Source organism: Heptranchias perlo, chromosome 27, assembly GCF_035084215.1.
Source record: "Heptranchias perlo isolate sHepPer1 chromosome 27, sHepPer1.hap1, whole genome shotgun sequence".
In the NCBI taxonomy this organism is placed as follows: domain Eukaryota; kingdom Metazoa; phylum Chordata; class Chondrichthyes; order Hexanchiformes; family Hexanchidae; genus Heptranchias; species Heptranchias perlo.
In genome coordinates, this window is record NC_090351.1 from 3,350,675 (window position 1) to 3,377,819 (window position 27,145).

General features: G+C 48.7%; 2 protein-coding genes across 2 annotated transcripts in view; one reads left to right on the forward strand and one right to left on the reverse strand.

Annotated features, from left to right (window-relative positions):
* Positions 1-25,845, forward strand: part of LOC137344346 (ankyrin repeat and BTB/POZ domain-containing protein 3-like) — a 48,417-nt gene extending 22,572 nt beyond the window's left edge. Inside the window, exons 2-17 of the mRNA XM_068007222.1 lie at positions 572-721; positions 2,547-2,751; positions 3,999-4,151; positions 5,376-5,541; positions 7,179-7,268; positions 9,712-9,813; positions 12,252-12,339; positions 14,546-14,681; positions 15,517-15,737; positions 17,403-17,578; positions 18,402-18,507; positions 19,398-19,497; positions 20,302-20,392; positions 22,136-22,204; positions 23,667-23,780; positions 24,643-25,845. Coding sequence (XP_067863323.1) covers positions 572-721; positions 2,547-2,751; positions 3,999-4,151; positions 5,376-5,541; positions 7,179-7,268; positions 9,712-9,813; positions 12,252-12,339; positions 14,546-14,681; positions 15,517-15,737; positions 17,403-17,578; positions 18,402-18,507; positions 19,398-19,497; positions 20,302-20,392; positions 22,136-22,204; positions 23,667-23,780; positions 24,643-24,846 — 2,171 coding nt within the window. The 3' untranslated portion in view covers positions 24,847-25,845. The remainder of the gene's footprint in view (positions 1-571; positions 722-2,546; positions 2,752-3,998; positions 4,152-5,375; positions 5,542-7,178; positions 7,269-9,711; positions 9,814-12,251; positions 12,340-14,545; positions 14,682-15,516; positions 15,738-17,402; positions 17,579-18,401; positions 18,508-19,397; positions 19,498-20,301; positions 20,393-22,135; positions 22,205-23,666; positions 23,781-24,642) is intronic.
* LOC137344322 (autotransporter adhesin BpaC-like) lies at positions 25,539-26,129 on the reverse strand. The gene has a single exon (XM_068007184.1). The coding sequence runs from the start codon at positions 26,127-26,129 to the stop codon at positions 25,539-25,541; it is 591 nt and encodes a 196-aa protein (XP_067863285.1).
* Positions 26,130-27,145: the final 1,016 nt, after the last annotated feature.

Here is a 27,145-nt window from a genome sequence, read left to right on the forward strand (position 1 = left end):
ACTCCACTGACTTGAGTACATGATCCAGGCTGACATTCCCTGACATTCATCTTTCTGTAAATAGTACAGTTACACAGAAACTGATGAACTGCAGCACTGCAGCCCCAGTCAGAAACTGCTCAGACCCCCCACCCCTCTTTGTTTGTAATACTGTGTAAGCTGTGGCTCAGTGGTAGCACTCTCACCTCTGAGTTAGAAAGTTTTGGATTCAGGCCCCACACCAGGGACCTCAGCACATAATCGAGGCTGTTTTGAGGGAGTGCTGCACTGACGGAGGTGCCGTCTTTCAGATGAGACGTTAATCCGAGGCCATGTCTGCCCTCTCAAGTTGATGTAAAAGATCCCACGGCACTATTGGAAGAAGAGCAGGGGAGTTCTCTAAAAGGAAGGTTAACTGATCATTTATCTCCCGTGCTGTTTGTAGGATCGTGCTGTGCACACCGTTTGTTTGGGTGAGCATGGCAGGGTTTATGGGGATTGTATAATATTTTTGTTTTTGCTCTTCCATCATTGCCTGTGTTTTCTCAGCTCACTATTAATCGAATGCCATTTGTCTTCCTTGCGTTCTCAGGTGTGCCCTGCCTTCCGACCGACCTCAGCCTACACACGGAACGCTATCAAAGTGTGGGATCGAGCCACCGTCAGCTGTACAGTCCCTCGGAGCTTAGGAACTTGGAGCAGGCCATGCTGGCAACCTGCGTGGGCACCATCGCTGAACTCAGTCAGTAACACAAAACCCTAGCCCCCTCTCATAGCTGTGTGTGTCTGTGTGTGTGTGTGTGTGGCACCATCGCTGAACTCAGTCAGTAACACATAACCCTAGCCCCCTCTCATAGCTGTGTGTGTGTGTGTGTGTGTGTGTGTGTGGCACCATCGCTGAACTCAGTCAGTAACACATAACCCTAGCCCCCTCTCATAGCTGTGTGTGTGTGTGTGTGTGTGTGTGGCATCATTTACTGGGCTCAGCTAGTAACACATAACCCAAGACCCTTCTCATAGCTGTGTGTGTGTATAGGTGGGCACTGTATATGCATTGGGGTATATGTATATGCATGGAGTAGCATATACATGCACTGGGTTGTGGGGTATATGTTTATGGATTGCTGCCTGATATGAGGACATATAGAAACAAAGAAAGACTTGAAAATTGTGGCTGTTTAGGATGATTTTATAGAGATGTTTAAAATTCTGAAGGGATGGGACAGAGTAGATGTTTCCAGTGATTGAGGGGACTGGAACCAGGGGACATAGATACAAGATTAAATATAAGAGATTTAGGACAGAGAGTAGGAGAATCCTTTTTTTATACACAGAGGGTTGTGAGGCTGTGGAATGTATTACTAGAGTTAGTGATTGAATCAGAGACCATTTCAACATTTAAGAACAGATTAGAAAGGTAGTTGAAGGAAAGGGAGATAAAGGGATATGGGAACAGGGCAGGCACATGGGATTAGGATACTGCTCGTATGGAGAATAAAAAACAACACGGAAATAGTTGGGCCGAAAGGCCTGTTTCCGTGCTGTCATTTTTAGATATTTTATATCGATTAAATATGCAAGGAGAGTGCAAGACCAGTAGGTTTTTCTACAAAACACTTTCCATTTTTTGCCCAGTTTGTTTGTTAGTAGGTCATGGAAGGGAGATAACTTTTGCCGGAAAGGTGAGCTTGGTTTTCGAGTCTGTCCTGGAGCCGATGACCTGGATTACAGAGCCATTTGTGTGTCCCTGGGAGGCACCATTGATTTTAACCGCAGCTGATGCTTCAGACTGGCCTGCGGCCTGATGTAGTCTTTTTTTTATTCATTCGTTCTCATGATGTGGGCATCGCTGGCGAGGCCGGCATTTATTGCCCATCCCTAATTGCCCTTGAGAAGGTGGTGGTGAGCCGCCTTCTTGAACCGCTGCAGTCCGTGTGGTGACGGTTCTCCCACAGTGCTGTTAGGAAGGGAGTTCCATGATTTTGATCCAGTGACGATGAAGGAACGGTGATATATTTCCAAGTCGGGATGGTGTGTGACTTGGAGGGGAACGTGCAGGTGGTGTTGTTCCCATGTGCCTGCTGCTCTTGTCCTTCTAGGTGGTAGAGGTCACGGGTTTGGGAGGTGCTGTCGAAGAAGCCTTGGCAAGTTGCTGCAGTGCATCCTGTGGATGGTACACACTGCAGCCACAGTGCGCCAGTGGTGAAGGGAGTGAATGTTTAGGGTGGTGGATGGGATGCCAATCAAGTGGGCTGCTTTGTCCTGGATAATGTCGAGCTTCTTGAGTGTCGTTGGAGCTGCACTCATCCAGGCAAGTGGAGAGTATTCCATCACACTCCTGACTTGTGCCTTGTAGATGGTGGAAAGGCTTTGGGGAGTCAGGAGGTGAGTCACTCGCTGCAGAATACCCAGCCTCTGACCTGCTCTTGTAGCCACAGTATTTATATGGCTGGTCCAGTTAAGTTTCTGGTCAATGGTGAACCCCAGGATGTTGATGGTGGGGATTCGGTGATGGTAATGCCGGTGAATGTCCAAGGGATTTTAACCATCCTGCTTCTATCCCACAGGTGAGCTGGTTTCTCACGTGATGTATTACCTCCAGCAGTTTGGTGCTAAGTACCATGGGAAGAGATCTCAGCTGCACTTCAGAAAGGGGCCGTACTCCTGGGAGCCGGAGGCTCTGCACGGGCTCTATTACTACATGCACTGCCCACAGCTGGAGTGGGAGAATCCCAATGATGAGCCCCCGAGAGTGAAACTGGGCATTGAGAGGTGAGACAACTGGAAATGGGAATCTCCAGGGACTTCCGAAAAACAGCCAATTTGATTTATTCCGCAGTTTGTTGCACTGAGTCACTCTTCTCTGAAAGCACCAAATATTCCTCTGAGCTTTCAGGGATTTAATCACTTCCAGTTTCACACGCTTTAGGTGATCTTGAACCATATCAAGAAGCAAGAGGATTATAAAACCTGCCCCCTTATCCCAGAGTCCTGAGAGCAGCCAGGCAGATATCCAGCCTCTTCTACCATGACACTAACCCAACTCCAGTCTAGCCCCAGTCTCAGCTGTCAGCCCCAGCCCCATCCATAGGCTACAGGCTGAGATCCAGCCCCAGCCCCATCCATAGGCCACAGGCTGAGAGTGCTACCACTGAGCCAAGGCTGACATTGAGCAGTTTGCTGTTTCTGTAAGGTTGTTATCGTATTTTTTTTGAATACTGAACTGTGAGTCGCTGTAAAGAATAAGTGACCCTTGGTTTGTAAGATGGAGCCTCGATTAGACGCTATCATGTGAACCCAATCTGTTGTAGTGGTGTTTAAATGTGATCCGGTGATCTATCAATTCAAATGCTTGCAGATTTCTTATCGAATGATAATGACTGCAGCCCTTAGAGGTTGCAGGAAGTGAGAGGTCCCTGAGGTGTCGGGTAGCATTTGATGCAGAATATGGTAACCGCATGTGAACAGGAACGATGATTGTTTTTTGTGCAGCTTGCTTCGTGTGGCTCAAACTGTGCTGTCAGCTCACAAATTTCCCAGGTTTCATTCTGAGGAGGAGAGGGGAAAAACCCACCTGTGGCCTTTCAGGGTAAAATGTGATGGGATCAGATGACAGTGCAAAAACGCAAAGCTTTTATAATTTTCTTGTTGGGCCTGTGAATTTGAGAGGTGGAGACAGAGGGACATTGTCAGGGGCAGAGGTTCCCCTGAACTTACTCCCACCAGGTGCCCAATTGCACTTACTTCACTAAAATACCTTGGGCTGCATTGAACTGAATTCTTTTTCTAAAATCTCCAATGTTCCTCCTCTAAGTGTATTGTGCAGACCTGGAGCCACTGCACACGCATCACATGTAAACACGCAACATGCATGCCTGAAAATTTGCCCCCGCCATATCATAATAAGAGGGTGGTGACCGAGTGTCTAGTTAATGGCTTCTGAAGAGAGGAGGGGTCCAGGTCCATTGTGTATCCAGGTTCTCATCGCTCTCGTCCTCTTTGTGTCCCCTCGCCCCTAGGCCGTACGAGGTTCTCCCGCCGGTGGTCGAGTGGATCAGGGTGTGCGTCGCGCAGGCAGATCACAGGCACAGTCTGACAGTGGACAACAGTGACATTCGGCAGGCAGCAAGGCTGCTGCTCCCAGGCATGGACTGCGAACCCCGACAACTCAGGTCAGCAGAAATTCACCAGCTGAACCTCTGCAAAGAGCTACTGTCTGTTTCTCTGCCTCTTGAGGGCTGTTTGGGATTGTTAATTTGGGATATGGAGCTAAGGCGGGTAAATGGGGTTGAGGTGCAGATCAGCCATAATCTAATTAAATGGTGGAACAGGCTCGAGGTGGTGAATGACCTACTCCTGTTCCTATGAATGGCAGAACAGGCTCGAGGGGCTGAATGGCCTACTCTTGTTCCAATGTTGCTATGTTATACCTGCAGGTGGATGGGCCACATTCCTTGGGCTGCAGTGATACTGATCCTTGACATAGTGGAGGTCCATTTTATTCATCATGATCCCATTCCCCTAGTCACCAACTCACCTGCTGGAACCACACTCCTGTTACAATAAAATGAATTGCCACTTATAGTGAAAACCTGAACAGTAATCTTGAGTCCATGAGGAGTCATATTGAACATGAACAGGCGGTGAAACATCTGTTTAGGAACAGGGGGTTGAAGGTTCTAGGAACGAGTAGAGACTGAGGTAACTAAAGACTATGTGGAACACATTCGTTCCTGTGCTTCTGAGAGAAAAGAAAAAAGAAAGACTTGCATTTATATAGCACCTTTCACAACCTCAGGACGTCCCAAAGTGCTTTACAGCCAGTGAAGTACTTTTTGAAGTGTAATCAGTGTTGTGATGTAGGAAGTGTAACAGCCAATTTGCGCCCAGCAAGATCCCACGAACAGCAATGTGATAATGACCTGTTTTTTTAGCAATGTTGTTTGAGGGGTAGATGTTGGCCAGAACTCCCCTGCTCTTCTTTGAATAGTGCCCTAGGATCTTTTACGTCCACTTGAGAGGATAAAGGGGCCTCAGTTTAACATCTCATCCAAAAGACAGCACCTCTGACAGTGCAGCACTCCCTCAGCACTGCACTGGAGTGTCAGCCTGGATTATGGGCTCAAGTCCCTGAAATGGGGCTTGAACCCACAACCTTCTGACTCAGAGGCGAGAGTGCGAGCACTGAGCCACAGCTGGTACTGCAGGTGGAATGTGAGAGAGACCGGCATAGGGCATTGGAAGAGTAAGGTTACATCGCTCTTGGGGAGGTTGAACCCAGCCGTAGGTTCGAGACTGGAGGTGAAAGCAGGACTGTCTGTTGACCACAAATCGTCTCCTTGTCGGGAGTTGATGTATCGAAATGAATTCTACCTCTTTCTGTTTTTCCTGGACAGGATTAACACCACTGTGTGCACATCCCGCGGACTGGACACCAAGCAGGCAGAACTGAAGCTGAGGCAGGACCTGGGCTTCCAGATGTTGGGCTGCGGCCGCACTGACCTGGTGAATCCAGCTGCTGCATTGCTGGGACCGGATGGAATTGACACTCTTAGCGAGCAGGTAGGGGAGAGGAGGCTCATACACACACACTGAGAGAAAGGGAGGAGAGATTGGGTGTCATACAGTACAACGGAGGGCTCTGACACCTAACAACCACGACTCCAGGACTACCCTCCCCTGGCTGTAGAGATTTCTGTCAGGGTGAGCTGATGTGTTTAATTCCTTGCCAATGCTGCGATCCACATATTTCCACACAGTATACTACAGGCAGGATATAGTCTGGTGAAGAATGTGGAGAGCTGACGGTTGAGACTGACGATATCTCCTGCAGGATGTATCAGTATGTCAGCCATCCAGCTGACACTGCGAATCCCTAAAGTATCTCTCGAAGCATTAGCAGCTGTCGACTGGTCTCCTCTTGTCTAGCCCTTTGTTCCAACACATGGATGCTCATTCATCTACCTTCACCACTACCAGTGTCAGTTGTGGCTCAGTGGGTGGTGTCACTCTCGCCTCTGAGGTAGAGGGTCCATGGGTTCAAGTTCCCACTCCAGAGACACAAGCACAAAATCCAGGCTGACACTCCCAGTGCAGTACTGAGGGAGTGTCGCACTGTCAAAGGTGTTGTCTTTCGGATGGACGAGTTCCCATCTGCCCTCTCAGGTAGTTGTAAAAGATCCCATGGCACTATTTGATAGAGCTGGAGAGTTCTCCTGGTGTCCAGGTCAATATTTATCCCTCAACCAACATCACTAAAACAGATTATCTGGTCATCATCACATTGCTGTTTATGGGATCTTGCTGTGTGCAAATTGGCTGCTGTGTTTCCTACATCACAACAGTGACTACACTTCAGCAGTATTTCATTGGTTGTTAAGCACTATATAAATACAAGTCTTTCTTTCTTGTGGTGTGTGTTTGTACAGTGCAACCCTGGGCGTGACTTTACCAGTGAAATGTGAACTCAAGTTTGATAAACTGCAAAACCGATACTCAGCAAGAAGGTGGGAAGGGAGGAGGGCTGCCCATGTGACAGGAAGCCAAAGGAGCCATTAACTCACTTGTCTTTCTTGGTCTGTGGATTATACAATAATGAGCTTCAGCACAACCCATGCCCCTCAAGAACAGGAACAGCCACTGGGCTACAGTGATATCCTGCCACAGTGGCATATGGGGTCGAACACCTCTCATAACAGCACAGAAGGCAATGCCCATACCCACTGTGTCCACTCCTCACTCAATGTGTGAGTGTGACCTCTAAACTTTTGCCCCTGTTTGTGGGATCCACGGTCTCTGTTTGTGGGGTCCACGGTCTCTGTTTGTGGGGTCCACGGTCTCTGTTTGTGGGGTCCACGGTCTCTGTTTGTGGGGTCCACGGTCTCTGTTTGTGGGGTCCACGGTCTCTGTTTGTGGGGTCCACGGTCTCTGTTTGTGGGGTCCACGGTCTCTGTTTGTGGGGTCCACGGTCTCTGTTTGTGGGGTCCACGGTCTCTGTTTGTGGGGTCCACGGTCTCTGTTTGTGGGATCCACGGTCTCTGTTTGTGGGGTCCACGGTCTCTGTTTGTGGGATCCACGGTCTCTGTTTGTGGGGTCCACGGTCTCTGTTTGTGGGGTCCACGGTCTCTGCTCAAAGGGACCACTTTGCCTGAGAGCTGATTATTCACCCATGGTAATTGGAAGCTGTTTCTTCTGCCCAGGGGCTGACTCCACTGATGTACGCAGCTACCAGTGGGGACGAGGCCATGGTCCAGGTCCTGCTGACAGCTGGAGCAGCCATTGACATTCAGGTAAGTCATTGACTATTGGCACACGGCCTGCACGTGAAAGGGCATCCAAATGTATCTCAGCACTAAACGAGAGTGACCCAAGGGATGAACTTGTAACACACAGACCCTGACACAGTGCGGGATATACCTGTAACACACAGACCCTGTGACACAGTGCGGGATATACCTGTAACACACGGACCCTGACACAGTGCGGGATATACATGTAACACACTGACCCTGACACAGTGCGGGATATACCTGTAACACACAGACCCTGTGACACAGTGCGGGATATACCTGTAACACACGGACCCTGACACAGTGCGGGATATACATGTAACACACTGACCCTGACACAGTGCGGGATATACCTGTAACACACAGACCCTGTGACACAGTGCGGGATATACCTGTAACACACAGACCCTGTGACACAGTGCGGGATATACCTGTAACACACAGACCCTGTGACACAGTGTGGGATATACCTGTAACACACGGACCCTGACACAGTGCGGGATATACCTGTAACACACAGACCCTGACACAGTGCGGGATATACCTGTAACACACGGACCCTGACACAGTGCGGGATATACCTGTAACACACAGACCCTGACACAGTGTGGGATATACCTGTAACACACAGACCCTGACACAGTGTGGGATATACCTGTAACACACGGACCCTGACACAGTGCGGGATATACCTGTAACACACGGACCCTGTGACACAGTGCAGGATATACCTGTAACACACGGACCCTGTGACACAGTGCAGGATATACCTGTAACACACGGACCCTGTGACACAGTGCAGGATATACCTGTAACACACAGATCCTGACACAGTGCAGGATATACCTGTAACACACAGACCCTGTGACACAGTGCAGGATATACCTGTAACACACAGACCCTGACACAGTGCAGGATATACCTGTAACACACGGACCCTGTGACACAGTGCAGGATATACCTGTAACACACAGACCCTGACACAGTGCAGGATATACCTGTAACACACGGACCCTGTGACACAGTGCAGGATATACCTGTAACACACGGACCCTGTGACACAGTGCAGGATATACCTGTAACACACGGATCCTGAAACAGTGTGGGATATACCTGTAACACACTGACCCTGACACAGTGCGGGATATACCTGTAACACACGGACCCTGACACTGTGGGATATACCTGTAACACACGGACCCTGACACAGTGCGGGATATACCTGTAACACACTGACCCTGACACAGTGCGGGATATACCTGTAACACATGGACCCTGACACAGTGCGGGATATACCTGTAACACACTGACCCTGACACAGTGCGGGATATACCTGTAACACACAGACCCTGTGACACAGTGCAGGATATACCTGTAACACACGGACCCTGTGACACAGTGCGGGATATACCTGTAACACACGGACCCTGACACAGTGCAGGATATACCTGTAACACACGGACCCTGACACAGTGCGGGATATACCTGTAACACACGGACCCTGACACAGTGCGGGATATACCTGTAACACACGGACCCTGACACAGTGCGGGATATACCTGTAACACACGGACCCTGACACAGTGCGGGATATACCTGTAACACACGGACCCTGACACAGTGCGGGATATACCTGTAACACACAGACCCTGACACTGTGGGATATACCTGTAACACACGCACCCTGACACTGTGGGATATACCTGTAACACACGGACCCTGACACTGTGGGATATACCTGTAACACACGGACCCTGACACAGTGCGGGATATACCTGTAACACACGGACCCTGACACTGTGGGATATACCTGTAACATACAGACCCTGACACACTGTGGGATATACCTGTAACACACGGACCCTGACACACTATGGGATATACCTGTAACACACGGACCCTGACACTGTGGGATATACCTGTAACACACGGACCCTGACACAGTGCGGGATATACCTGTAACACACGGACCCTGACACTGTGGGATATACCTGTAACATACAGACCCTGACACACTGTGGGATATACCTGTAACACACGGACCCTGACACTGTGGGATATACCTGTAACACACGGACCCTGACACACTATGGGATATACCTGTAACACACGGATCCTGACACACTATGGGATATACCTGTAACACACGGACCCTGACACTGTGGGATATACCTGTAACACATGCACCCTGAAACAGTGCTCCTACAACTCATATTCGACCATGGAGACAGTTACTACTCTTCAGGTGAAATATCCCATTCTACCTGACCCCATAACGTTTGGTGAAATGTGCTGGACCTGCTTTAAGATGGTGTCTCTGTATGTCTCTCTCCATAAACATGGTTTGAACAATCCAGCTCTCAAACTGACCAGACACTGATTATATTTAAGGTCAACGGGCCAATGTTCAATCAGCCCCTGAGCTGTTGTGTTTGGTTTGTAGGTGCCCAGTAATTCCCAGCAGTGCCCGTCTGTCCACGCAGAGACTCGTCACTGGACTGCACTCAGCTTTGCCGTGGCATTTGGCCAGCTGCCGGTCGCACAGGTATCGGAATGAGTCTATAGTGTACATTTAATCGATTGAGTGTCGCGTTCTCCCCACCCCCATCGATTGGTGAAGGGTGGCGCCAGATGTTTTGATACTGTCACTGCTCTTCGAGAGGCTTTGATCCTTGTGCACCTCAGGAACAGGGTTTTCAGACACAGGACAGGGGTGTTAGGCCGAGCAAGCCTGTCACTCTTTGTCAATCTACCCCACTCACTCTCTCACCATACCCCTTCTCTCCATTGTCTCCTGGAAGCCATTTACAGGAGACAATGGAGAGAAGGGGCATCTTATACACAGTGTGTGATACAGGGAGAGGCATCTTATACACAGTGTGTGATATAGGGAGAGGCATCTTATACACTGTGTGTGATACAGGGAGAGGCATCTTATACACAGTGTGTGATATAGGGAGAGGCATCTTATACACTGTGTGTGATATAGGGAGGGGCATCTTATACACAGTGTGTGATACAGGGAGGGGCATCTTATACACAGTGTGTGATATAGGGAGAGGCATCTTATACACAGTGTGTGATATAGGGAGGGGCATCTTATACACAGTGTGTGATATAGGGAGGGGCATCTTATACACAGTGTGTGATACAGGGAGGGGCATCTTATACACAGTGTGTGATATAGGGAGAGGCATCTTATACACAGTGTGTGATACAGGGAGGGGCATCTTATACACAGTGTGTGATATAGGGAGAGGCATCTTATACACAGTGTGTGATATAGGGAGGGGCATCTTATACACAGTGTGTGATATAGGGAGAGGCATCTTATACACAGTGTGTGATACAGGGAGAGGCATCTTATACACAGTGTGTGATATAGGGAGAGGCATCTTATACACTGTGTGTGATACAGGGAGAGGCATCTTATACACAGTGTGTGATATAGGGAGAGGCATCTTATACACTGTGTGTGATATAGGGAGGGGCATCTTATACACAGTGTGTGATACAGGGAGGGGCATCTTATACACAGTGTGTGATATAGGGAGAGGCATCTTATACACAGTGTGTGATATAGGGAGGGGCATCTTATACACAGTGTGTGATATAGGGAGGGGCATCTTATACACAGTGTGTGATACAGGGAGGGGCATCTTATACACAGTGTGTGATATAGGGAGAGGCATCTTATACACAGTGTGTGATACAGGGAGGGGCATCTTATACACAGTGTGTGATATAGGGAGAGGCATCTTATACACAGTGTGTGATATAGGGAGGGGCATCTTATACACAGTGTGTGATATAGGGAGGGGCCCCTCCCTATATCACACACAGTGTATAAGATGCCTCTCCCTATATCACACACTGTGTATAAGATGCCTCTCCCTATATCACACACTGTGTATAAGATGCCTCTCCCTATATCACACACAGTGTATAAGATGCCCCTCCCTATATCACACACTGTGTATAAGATGCCTCTCCCTATATCACCCCTCCCTATATTAAGTTGAGACAGTGGTGACCCTGACTGTCAGTGTGTGGAGAAGGGGAAAGTTAGAGTCTTGTACCAATCCTGAGTGGCTGGGCTGTGGGGAGGGTGGAGCTGTGGCTCCTCGAGGGCTGGGGAAAGTTGGGCATAGACAGTTCCAGAAGGGGAGAAGAGAGAGATGGGAAGGTGAAGTGTGTTGAGTCCTGATGTATAGCACAAATACTGCTTCGCATACAGCTGGCCGGGAGTCTCCTCGGGGTCTGAGGCCTCTGTTAACCGGTGCTGGAAAGAGAGTCTTCACTGTAGCAGAACTGAGCATCAGTAGGTGGGCTGCAGGCAGCTGCATTGAAACTTTGATGCTATTTTATCCCCTTGTTCCTTCCATATTTATGCTCAACATGTTCCCATATTCCTCAATGTAACAAATATAATCGACACATTGAGAGGCCATTCTGCCCCTCGAGCCTGCTCCGCCAATTTGTTGGATCATGGAAAATTTGTACCTCAATTCCATTTTCCCGCCTCTGCCTAATATCCCTTAAAATACCCTTACCTAACAAAAATCCAGCAATCTGTCTTCATAATTTTCAATTGTCCCTCAGCAACCACAGCTCTTTTGGGGAGAGTGTTCCAGATTCCCACTCCCCTTTGTGTGAAGAAGTGCTTCCTGACATCACCCCTGAACGGCCTGGCTCTAATTTCAAGGTTCTGCCCCCTTGTTCTGGACTCCCCCACCAGAGGAAATAGCTTCTCCATATCTAATCTATCAAACACCACAAATAGATCACTCCTACATACGTGAGGGAGAAGGGACTGGGGGGGGCAGGATACCAAGAGGTAATTAGAGTGGGAGGAGGCTCCTGTGGAGTATAAACACTGGCACAGACCAGTTGGGCCGAATAGCCTGCTTCTGTGCTGCATGTAATTAAATGCAAGGCTGTGTTCTTCTCTGTGTGACCCTCTCTCTCTCTCTCTCTCTACAGTTACTGCTGAATGCCGGGGCCCATGTGGATGGCTGCAATGGTGAAGGAAGCTGTTCAGAAACACCTCTGCAGCTGGCGGCTGGAGCAGGTAACAACAGCTAGGGGAAGCTTGGGTGTTGGGCCGGGGTTAAAGAGCGAGGATCTCTCTTCCCTATATCACACCCTGTGTATAAGGTACCCCTCCCTATATCACACACTGTGTATAAGATGCCCCTCCCTATATCACACACTGTGTATAAGATGCCTCTCCCTATATCACACACTGTGTATAAGATGCCCCTCCCTATATCACACACTGTGTATAAGGTACCCCTCCCTATATCACACACTGTGTATAAGGTACCCCTCCCTATATCACACTGTATAAGATGCCCCTCCCTATATCACACCCTGTGTATAAGGTACCCCTCCCTATAACACACTGTATAAGATGCCCCTCCCTATATCACACCCTGTGTATAAGGTACCCCTCCCTATAACACACTGTATAAGATGCCCCTCCCTATATCACACCCTGTGTATAAGGTACCCCTCCCTATAACACACTGTATAAGATGCCTCTCCCTATAACACACTGTATAAGATGCCCCTCCCTATATCACACCCTGTGTATAAGGTACCCCTCCCTATAACACACTGTATAAGATGCCCCTCCCTATATCACACCCTGTGTATAAGGTACCCCTCCCTATAACACACTGTATAAGATGCCTCTCCCTATAACACACTGTATAAGATGCCCCTCCCTATATCACACCCTGTGTATAAGGTACCCCTCCCTATAACACACTGTATAAGATGCCCCTCCCTATATCACACCCTGTGTATAAGGTACCCCTCCCTATAACACACTGTATAAGATGCCTTTTCCTAATTTCACACTCTGTCTATATTGATGCCCCTCCCTATATCACACACTGTGTATAAGATGCCCCTCCCTATATCACACACTGTGTATAAGATGCCCCTCTCTATATCACACACTGTGTATAAGATGCCTCTCCCTATATCACACACTGTGTATAAGATGCCCCTCTCTATATCACACACTGTGTATAAGATGCCCCTCTCTATATCACACACTGTGTATAAGATGCCTCTCCCTATATCACACACTGTGTATAAGATGCCTCTCCCTATATCACACACTGTGTATAAGATGCCTCTCCCTATATCACACACTGTGTATAAGATGCCTCTCCCTATATCACACACTGTGTATAAGATGCCCCTCCCTATATCACACCCAGTGTGTAAGATGCTACTCCCTATATCACACACTGTGTATAAGATGCCCCTCCCTATATCACACCCAGTGTGTAAGATGCTACTCCCTATATCACACTGTGTATAAGATGCCTCTCCCTATATCACACACTGTGTATAAGATGCCTCTCCCTATATCACACACTGTGTATAAGATGCCTCTCCCTATATCACACACTGTGTATAAGATGCCTCTCCCTATATCACACACTGTGTATAAGATGCCTCTCCCTATATCACACACTGTGTATAAGATGCCTCTCCCTATATCACACACTGTGTATAAGATGCCTCTCCCTATATCACACACTGTGTATAAGATGCCTCTCCCTATATCACACACTGTGTATAAGATGCCCCTCCCTATATCACACACTGTGTATAAGATGCCCCTCTCTATATCACACACTGTGTATAAGATGCCCCTCCCTATATCACACACTGTGTATAAGATGCCTCTTCCTATATCACACCCAGTGTGTAAGATGCTACTCCCTATATCACACAGTGTATAAGATGCCCCTCCCTATATCACACACAGTGTATAAGATGCCTCTCCCTATATCACACACTGTGTATAAGATGCCTCTCCCTATATCACACACTGTGTATAAGATGCCCCTCCCTATATCACACACTGTGTATAAGATGCCCCTCCCTATATCACACACTGTGTATAAGATGCCTCTCCCTATATCACACACTGTGTATAAGATGCCCCTCCCTATATCACACACTGTGTATAAGATGCCTCTCCCTGTATCACACACTGTGTATAAGATGCCTCTCCCTATATCACACACTGTGTATAAGATGTCTCTCCCTATATCACACACTGTGTATAAGATGCCCCTCTCTATATCACACACAGTGTATAAGATGCCTCTCCCTATATCACACACTGTGTATAAGATGCCTCTCCCTATACCCATTAATAATATACCCCCTTGCTACAGCTTGCTCCCTCTCCCGTTCTCCTCCATGAACCTTGCCTCTCACACTCTCGCCCTGTCGTTCATGTCCTGCAGGTCACCTTGATCTGGTCAGCCTGCTACTGGAGAAAGGAGCTGATCTCCTGGCTGGGACCATCGGTAAAAGTGGAGTGACTGCATCTCTGCAAGGAATTACTAACCCCTTCAGTCAGGCTGCTGCCCATGGACACAGGTGAGAGATCGGGACAATATAGTGTCTTATACTGAGAGTCTTATACTGAGAGTAGGGTGGGACAGAGAGAGTGTTATTACTGAGAGTCTTATACTGAGAGTAGGGTGGGACAGAGAGAGTGTTATTACTGAGAGTCTTATACTGAGAGTAGGGTGGGACAGAGAGAGTGTTATTACTGAGAGTCTTATACTGAGAGTAGGGTGGGACAGAGAGAGTGTTATTACTGAGAGTCTTATACTGAGAGTAGGGTGGGACAGAGAGAGTGTTATTACTGAGAGTCTTATACTGAGAGTAGGGTGGGACAGAGAGAGTGTTATTACTGAGAGTCTTATACTGAGAGTAGGGTGGGACAGAGAGAGAGTGTTATTACTGAGAAGCTTTTATTGAGGGTGGGGTGGGACAGAGAGAGAGTGTTATTACTGAGAAGCTTTTATTGAGGGTGGGGTGGGACAGAGAGAGTGTTATTACTGAGAAGCTTTTATTGAGGGAGGGGTGGGACAGAGAGAGTGTTATTACTGAGAAGCTTTTATTGAGGGTGGGGTGGGACAGAGAGAGTGTTATTACTGAGAGTCTTATACTGAGAGTAGGGTGGGACAGAGAGAGTGTTATTACTGAGAGTCTTATACTGAGAGTAGGGTGGGACAGAGAGAGTGTTATTACTGAGAAGCTTTTATTGAGGGTGGGGGGTATTTGTGAACAGCTCACCCTAGTTACTGATCATTTGGTGTTAGATGCTCCGTCCTCCTTCCCTGGATGATTTGTGCAGCTACTCTGAGTTATAATGTTCATTGTTTTTAATTGTTAACACACTCTCCTCTTTTTAATAATTGCTCAGGAACGTGCTGCGGAAGCTTCTGTCACAGCCAGAGACCCTGAATAGTGACATCCTGTCCCTGGAAGACATCCTCGCTGAGGGGGCAGAGGTCAGCACCCCGCAGACTCTGAAACCCGGGCTAAATCGCAGCAGCAAAGCGCGAAGGAAAGCCCTGCAGGACGCCCTCTATCAGAGTGCTGAGCATAACTACCTCGACATCACCATGGAATTGCGTAGCCTGGGTGAGTACAGCACCACGCCACTTCCCACAGTAAGGTCCCTTTAAACTCTCACTGCACATACCTGGAATTTTTCTTACTCTCCCTGGTCTCCCTCTCTCCTAGGGCCCCTGCACACTGCTGTGGACTGACAGCTGGGCCTCGGGCACCCTGCCCTGTGGTTACCTCTCCCCCTCCCTGTGTGGAGTGGTCTCGTCTCAGCTTGGACTCTAGGCCTGGGCCTGGGGCTCCCTGCCCTGTGGTTAACACTCTCGGTCTCTGAGACCAAGAACCCAGCATTGTGGGGCAGTGGTTGCAGTTCCACAGCTGACCTGTGTGTGACAGCACTAAGTGCACTAAGTAACCCATCAGCGTTCCTGTTTCCCAATCATAGTAACGTAGTTGGCTACAGCACCGAAGGAGGCCATTCGGCCCATTGTGCCTGTGCCATTTGCTCCATTATTGTTCCCATCTCACCCAGTGGCCGGGAATTTCCTCGGAGCTGCTCCCGTTCCGCTGCTGTAACTTTGCCGGAAGTGCAGCAGAAACTCCGTTTGCGCGTGTAAAGTTACAGTGGCGGATCGGGAGCAGGTCTGAGGAAATTTCCGACCAATTCCCCACAGTGTGCAGCAATTCCCTCATTGTGATCTCACAAAACTCCTCCCTTGTCTCTCCCAGCACTCTGCAATAACTGCCATCGATCCTGGGGGATTTAGTGGTTTTTTTTGTCCTTTTAACTGTCCATCGTGTTTACATTGAAATCATTAATTGATTTAGCTCAATGTTGCCATATCTTGGGAGGAAGCAATCATTCGGAGTATTTGCTCTTGAGCCAAATCCAAGGCTGCTGCTCCCAGCTCTGTCCACGTTCAAATTCCCCAGCTCTAAACTCCGCACTCGTCTATAATGTGCCGGAGAGCCCTGTTGGCAGTCACAGGTACTGTGCTTGTCTGCACGGCCTCTGGGAGGGACAACTCCTGTTTGGTATTTGTAGAGGAAGTTGTAGATTTTCAAATCATTACAAGAAAGAAAGAAAGACTTACATTTTTATTGCGCCTTTCACGACCTGAGGGCATCCCAAAACCCTTTACAGCCAATGAAGTACTTTTGAGGTGTCGTCACTGTTGTAATGTAGGAAACACAGCAGCCAATTTGCGCACAGCAAGATCCCACAATGTGATAAATGACCAGATAATCTGTTTTAGTGGTGTTGGTTGAGGGATAAATATTGGCCAGGACTCCGGGAGAATTCCCATGCTCTTCTTAGAAACAGTGCCGTGGGATCTTTTACTTCCACCTGAGGGGGCAGACGGGGCCTCGATTTAACGTCTCATCTGAAAGATGACACCTCTGACAGTGCAGCACTCCCCCAGTACCGCACCAGAGCGTCAGCCTAGATTTTGTACTTAAGTCTCTGAAATGGGACATGAACCCACGACCTTCTGACTCCGAGGCGAGAGAGCTACCAGTGAACCATAGCTGACACCGTAGTGAGGAGATTAAGTCTTCTATCTTTCCCTTGCTGATGGCAGACTTGATCTGATTGCTTGGCCTCCGGGGTAAGTGGAGCGTAGATACACAGGTCAGATATTCCTGTGCCTTGGGTAATACCCCTTGCTCTTCCAGCGAGCCGCCTACTATTGGATGTTAGCTCCTTTTGCTCATGACAGTCTGTCCTTTTGACCCCAGCTGTCCCGTGGACCCTGCACACCTGGCTGAAGTCCCTGCAGACCTCGCTCACCCAGCATCGCTGGCCAGTCACTCATTGCCTGCTGAAGGAGTTCGATGCTGTGAAGGACATGTACAGCCAAGAGATGATCTCCCGTGGACTGGCCCTGATGTTCGACATATTCCGCCTGAGCAAGGTGAAGCACTGTGCAGTCTCCTCTTCATACTAACCAGCATTATTCTACAATAAAACCTCTCTGACACAGACTCTGATATTACAGGCCCCACTCTAACAGACTCTGATATTACAGGCCCCACTCTAACACACTCTGATATTACAGGCCCCACTCTAACATACTCTGATATTACAGGCCCCACTCTAACACACTCTGATATTACAGGCCCCACTCTAACAGACTCTGATATTACAGGCCCCACTCTAACACACTCTGATATTACAGGCCCCACTCTAACACACTCTGATATTACAGGCCCCACTCTAACAGACTCTGATATTACAGGCCCCACTCTAACACACTCTGATATTACAGGCCCCACTCTAACACACTCTGATATTACAGGCCCCACTCTAACACACTCTGATATTACAGGCCCCACTCTAACACACTCTGATATTACAGGCCCCACTCTAACAGACTCTGATATTACAGGCCCCACTCTAACACATTCTTATATTACAGGCCCCACTCTAACAGACTCTGATATTACAGACTCCTATTACAGATCTATTGTTATACCGAACTAACTTCCTGACCATGGTGGCTGAAACTCATTATAGTAACTCGACCTGCGGGAGTTACTGCGTCTCCGAGTTTGTAACAGTAAGCTGGGACAGCCCTTGGTCTATGATGGAGTATGTGGGGTTTTAACAGTGCGACTGTTGTGTGTGAAATCAAACTGAGATTACTGGGAGCCGAGTGGCTGTACCAGATGTTGAATGAGCTGGGATAGGACCAGTCGAATTACTTGACATGGTGTCTCTTTGTGTTACATTTTCAGAACGCAGGTATTATTCGACAGCTGGCAGCCATCTTTAGTCATTGCTACGGGCCCTACCCCATCCCTGTGATCCAGGAGACTGGGGAGAAGATCAAGGCTGTAGTCGGTGAGCATTGCATGGTCTCCTCAACCAGATGGAACAAGATAGTGGTCTCATCTTCAGTAACATCAATGTTGGCATCCTGCCTCATTGCTATTGCCTCCTGGAGCTGAACCTTGCTCCCTGGAGCTGACCCTTGCCCCGTGGAGCTGGGCCTTTGCCCATGAACCTCCTGTGCACATGTCAGGGGCAGGTGCCAAGCAGAGGTGGTGCTCAAACCCCAGAGATGGGCCGAGTGGACTCAGAACCTAAGGGGCATTATAAACACACCAATCCATAGATAGAGAAGTGTCCACTCCATGGAATGGTGTGTGACTCAGTACTTTTAAGAAGAATGAGACCAGTCTAGTAACGGGAGACCTTTTGTTATCTTGCAACGAGTTTCCTAGTAAAATATTCTCCTTACTGTCCTGGAACATGAAGGGACTGACACCGAGGGTCAAAGGGCTCCTTAAGGGCCGTGTTTTGGGTTGGGTGCAGAAGTGTCTGGGTTTGATGTTTCGCCTCTGAGGAAAGGAACAGTGCGACAGGATAATGTTAGGGATATGAAGTGTCCGCCTGATGGATGAGACTCTGCTGGGGGGGGGGGGTCACTTTGTGCACCTCTGAGGCTTTCCCCGGATATTCCACTTTAGGTGCTCTTTGGTTAGATAGCTACTCCCCTGGGGTGGGGGGGGGGGGGTCACAGGGTGGGGCGGGTTCTGTAGATCAGTGTCCCTCCCCTGGGTGGGGGGGTCACAGGGTGGGGCGGGTTCTGTAGATCAGTGTCCCTCCCCTGGGTGGGGGTCACAGGGTGGGGCGGGTTCTGTAGATCAGTGTCCCTCCCCTGGGGGGGGATGAGGACAGAAGGTGGGTCGCTGTGGCAGATTTAACTCCCTGTCCGTTCCTTCCTGCAGCCCCTATTCTGAATAACCAGGAACAGTCGGACATCACGTTCCTGGTGGACGGGAAACCATTCTACGGCCTTCGGGCACTGCTGTCGGCCGCCTCACCCCGGTAAGACCCCTTGGTTCACCATACTGTGAGACGGTCTGATCTACACATTCCCGGATTAGTGCAGTGTTCTGAGGCAGGGAGATCCTTATTGGATCAGTCCAAATCCCATTTTATTTAATTTAAGCTGCAATTGTTGGGAAGTGATTCATGAAGCAACGTGAGAGAAATTCTTTGGCCCTGCAACTACCACAGGGTGAAAGTGCCCTCTAGTTTGGAGTGTGAGGTAACTGCTGACTGTACATTTTCAGTACAATCATTAAACTGTATCTCCGATTGTACAATGTCATGGAGTTGCTGTCTGTACATTCTCAGTACAATCATTAACCTGTACCTCCGATTGTAGTGTCTGGTAGCTGCTGTCTGTACATTCTCAGTACTGTCTGTAATCTGTACCTCCGATTGTACAGTGACAGGGAGCTGTCGTCTGTACATTCTCAGTACAATCATTAACCTGTACCTCATCACAGATTTTTATATGTTAATTTCAAAGGGAGGTTTCCCACATTCCTTTGACCAATCCGAGTGACACATGCTAAAAGGTCTCGCCCCCCCCCACCCCCCCCCCCTTCTATCAATGAAGAAATGTGGACTCCTGTGCCTGTCATTGAATCAGTGGACATGGCTTTCCTGGACGGGGTCAGACTTTGCGGTTTTGGCCACTACACCCTGTGGGGAGATGTGTCATGTTTATCATCCCTAAGTGTTATTCTGATTGCAGTGAGGAATGTCTTGTATATACACTGTCCTTTCTCGGGTCATTATTTAGTTTGGGTGACATTTGAATTTGTTTTTCTCACTCTGAAGGTTCAAAGCTCTTATTACTGCCTGCTCCTCTGCCGATGCTAAGACCTGCAGCCCCATTGAGATTAAGGATGTCGGATACAGCACATTCAAGGTAACTAACAGCGGATTAACAAATTCCTGTTATAAGCATGGAATGAGTGAACCTCGTGTACACCTGGTATATGTGATGTTGGTGACTAACCTTGTGTACATCTGGTATATGTGATGTTGGTGACTAACCTTGTGTATACCTGGTATATGTGATGTTGGTGACTAACCTCGTGTACACCTGGTATATGTGATGTTGGTGACTAAACTCGTGTACACCTGGTATATGTGATGTTGGTGACTAACCTCGTGTACACCTGGTATATGTGATGTTGGTGACTAACCTCGTGTACACCTGGTATATGTGATGTTGGTGACTAACCTCGTGTACTCCTGGTATATGTGATGTTAGTGACTAACCTCGTGTACACCTGGTATATGTGATGTTGGTGACTAACCTCGTGTATACCTGGTATATGTGATGTTAGTGACTAACCTCGTGTACACCTGGTATATGTGATGTTGGTGACTAAACTCGTGTACACCTGGTATATGTGATGTTGGTGACTAACCTCGTGTATACCTGGTATATGTGATGTTAGTGACTAACCTCATGTACACCTGGTATATGTGATGTTGGTGACTAACTTTGTGTACACCTGGTATATGTGATGTTGGTGACTAACCTCGTGTACACCTGGTATATGTGATGTTGGTGACTAACTTTGTGTATGCCTGGTATATGTGATGTTGGTGACTAACCTTGTGTATACCTGGTATATGTGATGTTAGTGACTAACCTCGTGTATACCTGGTATATGTGATGTTAGTGACTAACCTCGTGTATACCTGGTATATGTGATGTTAGTGACTAACCTCGTGTATACCTGGTATATGTGATGTTGGTGACTAACCTCGTGTATACCTGGTATATGTGATGTTAGTGACTAACCTCTTTTTTTCTCCATTATTCCCTCCCCACGCCCCGAAGGTACGATTTGGGCTGTGGGTGGGTTCTACCAGCACCAGTCAATCCAATTGGCCATCGTTCATGTGAGCCTAGACAGTGAGTGTTGGCAGGCTATTTGACCATGGAAAGTCACCAACCTGGATCCTGTCCTCACTTGACGTACGTCCACTTTCCAGCAGGGATGACTGGATAGCAAACACCAAGAGCCGAGATGAGATCGAACCCAATCGAACCTGGAACCTTCCCCACATGTGGCTTGGCACCACACGGGTTGTGCATTTACTGAATCATTGGGGAGCAAGAACGTTTCAAAAACTCCCTCTGTACTGCATTAAAGTGCCAACCTTGGCTCTGAGTCAGAAGGTCATGGGGTTCAAGCTCCACTCCAGAGACTTGAGCACATAATCCAGACTGACACTACTGAGAGAGTGCTGCACTGTCAGAGAAGCCGTCTTTCGAATGAGATGCCACACCAAGGCCCACGATGTGCTCGCAGATGGATCGAAAAAATCCTATAGCCCTATTCAAAGAATAGGTACCCTGGCCAACATCCATCCTTCGACCAACACCACCAAAAGTAGATTAACTGGTTGTTCACCTCGTTGTGGTTTTTTTGGGATCTTGCTGTGTGCAAATTGCCTGCTGCAAAACAGCAGTGACTACAAAAGTAATTAATTGACAGTGAAGCGCTTTGGGACATCCTGAGAACGTGAAAGGCGCTATATAAATGCGGGTTCTTTCTTTTGTAGGATTGTCCCTTCAGTCAACTGATTAGTATATTAAAATTACCAGAGTCTTTGCACAGTCTCTCATTCTGATCCTGTGATTTCTTGGCAGTTGTTGGTACAGTACATTTACAACGGAGGGACAGAGGGACTGGACATCAGTAAAAGCCAGGCCCTGGAGGTAAGATTTCCTTTCCTATGCGACTGGAGGTAAGATTTCCTTTCCTATGCGACTCTTCACCAGCGATCCTAGTCAACAGTCTCCTTCCAGGTCCCAATAGATGAGCTATCAGTGTGTGGAAATCTATTCCCCCGCCCCATTGATCAGATATTAATCTCCTCCCATCTACACTCTATTCTATCATTGACTCTACCCACCCATTTAATCTCCTCCCACAGCCCGTGTACACTCTCCCCTATCATGGACTCTACACCCATTTAATCTCCTCCCACAGTCCATCTACACTCTATTCTATCACGGACTCTACCCACCCATTTAACCTCCTCCTACAGTCCATGTACACTCTCCCCTATCATGGTCTGTACCCACAGTCCACAGAACCAGATCTCAGCAAGTCAGCAACTGAAGGAAGGAAAGGGAAAGAAGTGTTTGGATTGTAGGGAAACGAGTAACAGCTGTGGTCTAGATTAGTGTTTGCTTTCTGAGATTTCCCTGGGGAGATTTGGAGAAGCGTACACTAAAGATTGAATGGGTGGATAGAGTCCGTAATAGAGTAGAGTGTACACGGGCTGTGGGAGGGGATTAAATGGGTGAGTAGAGTCCATGATAGGGGAGAGTGTACACGGGCTGTGGGAGGGGATTAAATGGGTCGGTAGAGTCCATGATAGGGGAGAGTGTACACGGGCTGTGGGAGGAGATTAAATGGGTTGGTAGAGTCCATGATAGGGGAGAGTGTACACGGGCTGTGGGAGGAGATTAAATGGGTGAGTAGAGTCCATGATAGAGTGTACACGGGCTGTGGGAGGGGATTAAATGGGTTGGTAGAGTCCATGATAGGGGAGAGTGTACACGGGCTGTGGGAGGAGATTAAATGGGTTGGTAGAGTCCATGATAGGGGAGAGTGTACACGGGCTGTGGGAGGGGATTAAATGGGTTGGTAGAGTCCGTGATAGGGGAGAGTGTACACGGGCTGTGGGAGGAGATTAAATGGGTGAGTAGAGTCCGTGATAGGGGAGAGTGTACACGGGCTGTGGGAGGAGATTAAATGGGTGAGTAGAGTCCATGATAGGGGAGAGTGTACACGGGCTGTGGGAGGAGATTAAATGGGTTGGTAGAGTCCGTGATAGGGGAGAGTGTACACGGGCTGTGGGAGGAGATTAAATGGGTGAGTAGAGTCCGTGATAGGGGAGAGTGTACACGGGCTGTGGGAGGAGATTAAATGGGTGAGTAGAGTCCATGATAGGGGAGAGTGTACACGGGCTGTGGGAGGAGATTAAATGGGTTGGTAGAGTCCATGATAGGGGAGAGTGTACATGGGCTATGGGAGGAGATTAAATGGGTCGGTAGAGTCCATGATAGGGTTGAGTGCATGGAGCGGTATTGATGGACTTGTGGAGAGATTTGATTCGTTCTCAGACCCTAATGGTTTTACTCTTTGCTCACGGCCCTATCTCTGCTCCAGGTTCTCTCAGCTTCCAGCATCTTCAAACTAAAGACTCTGAAACGCCACTGTGAGATCATCTGTTCAAGGAGCTTGACACTGGCTGACAGCCCACACATGTACCGACAGGCCAAGGTGAGGAGAGGCCAGCGATGTCATTGATAAAATCTTACTGGGATTTCAGTGCAACAGAACACGCAGTGTCATGAGTTAATGCTGAACATTGCATAAGCCATAAAAATAAATAACAGGGTAAGGGTGGAATAAAAATTGGGTGGTTTATACTAAGTGTGGACAATCCGCTCTGTGGATCACATAATCCAGACTGACACTCCCAGTGCAGTACTGAGGGGGAGCTGGACTGTCAGAGGTGCCGTCTTTCAGATGAGATGTTAAACCGAGGCCCCGTCTGCCCTCTCAGGTGGCTGTAAAAGATCCCATGGCACTATTCGAAGAAGAGCAAGGGCGTTATCCCTGGTGTCTTAGTCAATATTTATCCCTCAACCAACATCACTGAAAATAGATTATCTGGTCATTACCTCATTACCGTTTGTTGGATCTTGTTATGCTGATATTGGCTGCCACGTTTCCTACTCGAGTGGGACTTGGACCCTCAATCTTCGGACTCAGAGGAGACAGTGCTACCCACTGAGCCACAGCTGACAACTAATCATTTCCTCCTAATCCCATCAATAATCTCCCTTCACTTCCTCCACTGCAGGCACTGAGTCTCGGTGAGGTATAGTCGCATACGGGCACTCAGTATCCTCTCAGGCCTCAGCCGAGTGCCTATTCTTCACCTGGGAATCCAGGGAATTGGATAAATACTTGAAAAGGCAAAATTTGCAGGGCTATGGGGAAAGATCAAGGGAGTGGGACTAATTGGATAGCTCGTTCAAAGAGCCGGCACAGGCACGATGGGCCAAATGGCCTCCTTCTGTGTTGTACGATTCTGTGATTCTAAGTCGTTCTGAAGGTCTGGTCCTATTTTGTGCAGGATCTCAAGGCCTCTGAGCTGGTCTCCTACTGCAGTGGATACTTCCTGAAGAACATGTTACCTTTGCTGGAGCAGGACTCCTTCCAGCAACTGCTGCACGGGCAGACAGCAAAACATCACGATGTTCTGACGGACCTACAGCAAGCTCTGGAATCCAGGATGCAGGCTATATACCACCCCGCCTCCAAGGAAACAATGGTGTGACTTAAACCAGAGCTCGAATACAAGCTCAGCCTTTGGATGATGGACGTTGCCCTATTTCTAAAATAGCAGAGACCTCGATTAGCTTATATTCTCAGTAAATCTGCGTGCTGTGATGGAGATTACAGTGGATTGAAGAGGCTGAATCAGTACATGAACAACACACTTTAATAAGCTAAGATATAAGTGGCTTGTTACTGAAACAAATGAACCTCAGTGCTTCCTCTCACTGAGGAACTCTATCTCCTTTTCTCTCTCTCATCCCCTCTCTCTCTCCCTCTTTATCCGCTTCTCTCCCTCTTTATCTGCTTCTCTCCCTCTCGCTCCCTCTTTCTCTATCCCCTTCCCTCCCTCTCACTTTTCCTCTTTCTCTCTCTCCCTCTCCCTCTCTCTCTCTCTCCCTCTCTCTCCAACAGATCAGGAGCTAATTTGGTCCTTTGTTGACACTTAACCAATGTGGTGTCCAGTCCTCAGAAACTAGAGGGGATTGGAGCCAGCTACCCTGGGGCAATTCTGGGTCTCTTCCATCAACACACCTTTCCTGTTCTCTTGGCTGTGTCTCATTTTTGACAGCCCTCGGTCATTATCAGATTTCATGGGTGTACTGCCTTTTACCTCTCTTCCCTCCCCCTACACATGAACCCAACTCCCAGCCCATCTCTCCACCTGGTCTCCACCCTCAATATCATTTTAATCTACGTAAGAGCCAATTCTCTGACTGCATGGCTAGGGTGGGGAGCTGATGTCGCTGGGCAGTGCAGCCCATGGGCTGTGAGCTCCTGGCGGGCCAGGCTCCCGGCGGACCGGGCCAGGCTCCCGGCGGAGTGGGCCAGGCTCCCGGCGGACCGGGCCAGGCTCCCGGCGGAGTGGGCCAGGCTCCCGGCGGACCGGGCCAGGCTCCCGGCGGAGTGGGCCAGGCTCCCGGCGGACCGGGCCAGGCTCCCGGCGGAGTGGGCCAGGCTCCCGGCGGAGTGGGCCAGGCTCCCGGCGGAGTGGGCCAGGCTCCCGGCGGAGTGGGCCAGGCTCCCGGCGGAGTGGGCCAGGCTCCCGGCGGAGTGGGCCAGGCTCCCGGCGGACCGGGCCAGGCTCCCGGCGGACCGGGCCAGGCTCCCGGCGGAGTGGGCCAGGCTCCCGGCGGAGTGGGCCAGGCTCCCGGCGGAGTGGGCCAGGCTCCCGGCGGAGTGGGCCAGGCTCCCGGCGGACCGGGCCAGGCTCCCGGCGGAGTGGGCCAGGCTCCCGGTGGAGTGGGCCAGACTCCTGGCGGTCGCAAGCCTTCGCACAATCATCCCCCTCGTGCATTCACGACCAATGGGGAGCAGCTTTGCTCAGTGACATCAAACAATTCATGTACTTCAGGCAGCAAAAGTCAGAAAAACACTTCATAAGTTTAAAAAGTTGATAACAATTCATGCAACAGTATTTTAGAGGCATTTAAAGATGAAACATACCTACAGTGGGCTGACTTCAGGGGGCTGTTTCAAGAATGGTCTAATGGACATTTGTCCTCGGTCTGACCATCTCTGTGAGGTGGTGTAGCCCCTGTAAGCCATGTTTCACCAAAGCATTGAATGGAAAGCTTTGTGTGAGATCGGGAAACATCACCATTGGGTTTCATCACCACAGCCTTCTTTAAAAGGCTGGTTGACAATTATTACCTGGAGGTTTGATTTTCAAACTCCACTGGGCCTCATAGCTGTTTACAACCAAAAGAGAAGGCAGAAATGACTATTTATTACTGATGTGCAATTTATAAATTATTGTGTTCAAATGTTTTTTTTGCTTAATTTAATTTTCAATGAATTTTCTGTGTGTAAAAGATTTTTTTATTAACCTGGAGAAGACTAATAAATTATAAAGTGCCAGAAATCTGTGTTTTCATCAGGAATGAAAATCAAATGATTTTGATACTGTGACTGATAATTTATAATGTTGGATGCATTGATGCCTTTAACACTGTGTGCCTTGTAGAATTAAACAGAACTCAGTCCATCCTGTCCTCGTGTGATTTTATATTTTTATTGGGCTTGGGGAGGGGTTGGGGGTCTCTGAGGGTCTGACTTGTTTGTGTCTTCAGTCACTCGCCTCCCCTCGAGGTCCCCTCCATCATGGATTATACTGTCCAGCCAATTCGGTTCACTCCACCTGACATTCACAAGCAGCTGACTGCACCAGACATAGCAAAGGCTACGGGCCATGATAATAACCCAGCTGTCGTGCTGAAGACCTGTGCACCAGACCTAGTCGTTCACCCAGCCAAGCTGTTCCAGAACAGCTATGACACTGACATCTACCTGACAATGTG